We start from the raw sequence: 4001 nt of genomic DNA, 5'->3' as shown, positions 1-4001 counted from the left end.
TTAGGAGCTGGGGTTGGCAGCTTAGTTTTAGCCCAGATCATGTGGCCTTCTCTGTCAGCCGCAAACCTCACTAGCGGGCCCTGTCAGTACAGCCCGAGGAAGCCCTCTCCCCGGGAAGGGGCCACCTGGCCCCTGCAGACTCCCCCACTGTTTCTGGCTGCTGGCCCATCATCCTATCCAGCGGAGCTCCCAGGGGCAGGGATCCTGCCAACCTTGGGAGTTGAAAAGCACTGACCCACAAGCCAGGAGGTCCAAGCTCTAGCTCCAGCCTCCTTCCTAGGGTGCTGGGTGGTGTTGGGCAAGGCCAGACCCTCTCTGGGAAGAAGTGGAGAGGAGCATGTTTTTTCTCCTGCCTCCTGGACAGGGATTCTGATCATCCTAGCTCACCTGGGCAGGAAGGAACTAGAGCCCCGCCATCCTGGGGTTTAGTCTGGAGGCTTTCTTGGGGTCTAAGATCCTGCTATGGTTTGAATGTTTGCCCCCTCCCAAACTCAAGTTGAAGTTTAATATTCATTGCAACAGTATTAAGAAATAGGACCGTTAAGAGGTGATTAGGCTATGAGAGGATTCATTAGGTGAATCCTCCTGAATGGATTAATGCTCTTATGGTGGAAGTGGGTGAGTTATCTCGGGAATGGGTCCCTGGTAAAAGGATGACCTCAGCCCCCTTCTTCTCTTGCTCTCTCTTGTCCTTCCGCCATGGGATGAGGCAAGAAGTCCCTTGCTAGATGCCTTGGATCTAGCCCTTAATCTTGGACTTCCCAGCCCTGGAACTGTGAGCCCATAAATTTCTGTTTATTATACATTACCCAGTCTCAGATATTCTGTCACAGCAGCAAAAGGGATTAAGACATATCCCCACCCTAGTGAATCTGCTCCCAACCAAGACCCAGAAGAAAACAAGCCAGTGAAGGTCATTGGTGAAGGTAGGTCTTTTTGGGGAAAACGCTACAGGAGTGTGTCCTGGACCTTAGCAGCCCCTCTTAGGCAAGACTCCTCAAGGGCCACAGTTCGCCCCACCTGGCTTTCCTCTGCAGCCCACAGCCCACGGAGGTAGTCCCCCACCAGAGGCAGCACGGCCCAGTCATCGGTCCGCAGCGCCACGGGCACACCGTCTGCCTGGGCCGCCTCCAGCCGCAGCAGCAGCCTCGAGTCTGGGGGCAGGCGGATAGCTATGTAGTAGCTGGTGGGTGGCTGGGCCACCACCACAAAGGGCTCCAGGTGGCGGGACACCAAGGTCTGCAACCCCTGCGGCCCGAGTGGACACCACACACGACTCTCAGCGCCCTCCGGCAGGCAGGAGTCCCAGAGGTCCTCAAAAAAGCCCTGCCCGACCCCCTCTGGGGGCTGGGGGAAAGGCAGAAAAAGGTCAGCGAAGTTCACGATCAGCGGTGGCAGGTGGGCGTGGCACGTTAGGCCAGTGGGCGTGGTGTAAAGGGCGCGGACATGGAGCCGTGCAGGGGCTGGCCGTCGCGGCTGCAGGGGCAGGAGCAGAGGGCGAGCAGCACGGCCAGGACACACGCACGGCACGTGGACAGCCAGCAAGGGCGCATAGAGCTGTCCTTCTACGCGGAACCGCAGCTCCAGAGAGTAGACGGGCTCCAGCGCCTCCACCTGGAGCTGCAGCACCGGAAGTGGACCCTTGGCCCTGCGGGGCCCCACACTCAGCCGCATTGGCGCCTGGGCCTCCTGCACCATTAACGCCGCCACAAAGCCCTGGTTCTCCGCCACCAGCGAAGAGGCCAGTGCAGGTGCAGCAAGTGAGGGGCCCAGGGCCACCCCCAATTTGGGCCCAGTCAGGTGCGCCAGGAGGATGTAGTACAGGCGGGCGTGATCCCGCCCATCAGGGTCCTCCAGCTGCCTGGCCAGTGCCTGCAACAAGTCTGCCAGGCCACTGCCCCCACCTGCCCGCAGCAGGGCCCGGCAGACCCGCAGCAGGGCCTGCTGGAGGCCCCAGTCTGTGCAGCGGGCAGCTGTGGCCTGTAGAAAGCTGAGGGTGGCACTCTGGGCATCCCTGTCTACCACCTTTGCCAGCATCTGCAGGTGCCAGCGAAGAGCTTCATCCCCACCCGGACTGGACACCACCTCCTGCCGCAACACCACCCTAAGGGGTTCTCCCAGCTCAGGACCCACATGATCCAATAGGTCCACAAAGTGGGGAGCCAGCACAGGCCGGGATCGGTACAGCAGGGCCAGTCCGTGGATCAAGGGTGTCAGCACCATAGGCTGCCCGGCCAGGCAGTGGGCAACCAGGTAGGAGGCCTGGAAGCAGAGAGTGGCCAAGGCCCGGGGGCCCCCATCCAGAGCTGCTCTCTGCCACAAGCCAGCCAGCAGCTCTGTGAGGTAGCACCGTGGGCTCTGAACCTGGTCTTTTTCCTCCTCTTCCTCTGCACAGAGCAGGCACAGCAAATGCAGGCGTGCCAGGAGGACCATCGGGTCATTCAGGAGACTAGGCAGGAGGCCACAGCATAGCTGAGGCCCCAGCAGTAGCGGGGCTGCCTCCTCACCTTCGGGGCCCAGCGGCCAGTTCTCAGGGAAGTTCAGGAGGCAGTGCAGGTAAAAGAGATGGGTGGGTGTGGGCAGGGCCGGGTGCTGGGCAGCCAAGGTCAGCCTGCGGAGCAGCAAGGCCTCATCCTGGGCAGTAAACAGTGCCTCACCAAAGGCTGCCTTGAGCGCAAGAACCGCATGCAGCAGCGTTAGCTGTGCTGTGCCCAGCAGCCGTACCAGCTGTGGCTTGAAGAGCGCTGGTGGCTGTCCCGGCAGACCCCGGAGGGCCCAGCCGAGCAACCACAGAAGCTGGGCCTGGGCCACAGGAGTGAGCAGGTAGGTGGTGTCCAGGAGCTGAGCCACAGCAGCCCGCAGCTCCCGGGCCTCCTCAGGGCTCAGCTCCAGCGCTGCAAGGCCACATTCCACCTCCTCAGCTGTCGGCCAGCTGGGTGCCTGGGGCTGAAGGTGGGAGTCACCCTCTTCAGCTAGTGTCCAGTCCCAGAGACCACCCCCAATGCGGGAGGTCCCGGCCATGAGCAGGCCCTGCAGGCCAGCCCCAGCTTTGGACTGTATCATCAAGGTGTTGCGTAGAGCAAGTGCCAGCAGCAGGCTGAGTGGCTGGACAGGGCCTTCCTGCCCCAGCAGGCCCCGCAGCAGCCACAGAGAGCCCCCCAGCAGCCCAGGCTTGCAGCTCTCCAGCTCTCGCAGGCACTCACACGCTGTGGCCTGTAGGGGGCGCTGTTCGGAGATGGGGCCAAACCCTCGCCCCAGATCGCTGCCCGAGGCCAAGCCAAGTAGTAGGGGCAGGAGCCGGCAGGAGGCTCCCGAGGTGGGGCCCAGCGCACCTCCTGTCGCCAAGACTGTAGTGGCCGCCAGCAGTAGGGGCCGCCGGAGAGCTGAAGGCCGTGGGGGTAGCAAGACCAGGGTGTCCAATAGGGAGGTGGCAGCCGCCTCGGCCACAAGGGTGTCTGGCCACAGTTGGGCTGGGTACTCCAAGCTCAGGGCCAGCAAGGAAACCTGGCACGGGGAATTTAGGAGGAAATCACGAATATGAGGTTCCTGGCCTGGTAGGCTGGGGTTTCAATATGGGCCAGGGCAGGGGACCCGGGCGTGGCCTACCTTGGTCTGTTCGTTCAGCTTCTCACTTCTCAGGTCGCTCAGTAGGTCTCGACCCAAATCCTCCCCCTCGGGACCCTCCATGAAGGCGGACGGGCTGGCCCGGAAGGCCGCCAGGCGCTGGGCCCAGGCTTCCCGGCTCAGGGGCCCCATGGTCAGGCACGTAGATGCCTGCAAAGAGAAGGAGCATCAGGCCGGCGGCCGCGGCTGCGAGGACGCGCGGGGCCGCGAGGCCGCCAGAGGGCGCCCGGGCCCTCCGCCATTGCCGAAGGGGCCGCCGTCACCCCAGGGCCGTCTCTCAGATCCCAGCAGGGGCCCGTCGCCGGGTCCCCAGAGGAAACTGGGATGTTTCGGGGAGACGCCTGGGCGGGCGTCCAGGCCCCCTGCGGGGCAGGAGC

The 4001-nt window shown here is 63.1% G+C and overlaps 1 protein-coding gene across 1 annotated transcript; it reads right to left on the bottom strand.

Annotated features, from left to right (window-relative positions):
- Nucleotides 1-774: 774 nt before the first annotated feature.
- On the bottom strand, nt 775-3756 carry AP5B1 (adaptor-related protein complex 5, beta 1 subunit). The gene is made up of 2 exons (XM_008594080.1): nt 3607-3756; nt 775-3504 (listed from the first exon to the last, which is right to left on the bottom strand). Exons 1-2 carry the CDS (start codon nt 3754-3756, stop codon nt 949-951), a joined length of 2706 nt encoding a protein of 901 aa, XP_008592302.1. The 3' UTR covers nt 775-948.
- Nucleotides 3757-4001: the final 245 nt, after the last annotated feature.

Source organism: Galeopterus variegatus, unplaced genomic scaffold, assembly GCF_000696425.1.
Source record: "Galeopterus variegatus unplaced genomic scaffold, G_variegatus-3.0.2 Scaffold10098, whole genome shotgun sequence".
NCBI classification, from domain to species: domain Eukaryota; kingdom Metazoa; phylum Chordata; class Mammalia; order Dermoptera; family Cynocephalidae; genus Galeopterus; species Galeopterus variegatus.
This window is presented reverse-complemented; position numbering and strand designations above follow the sequence as displayed.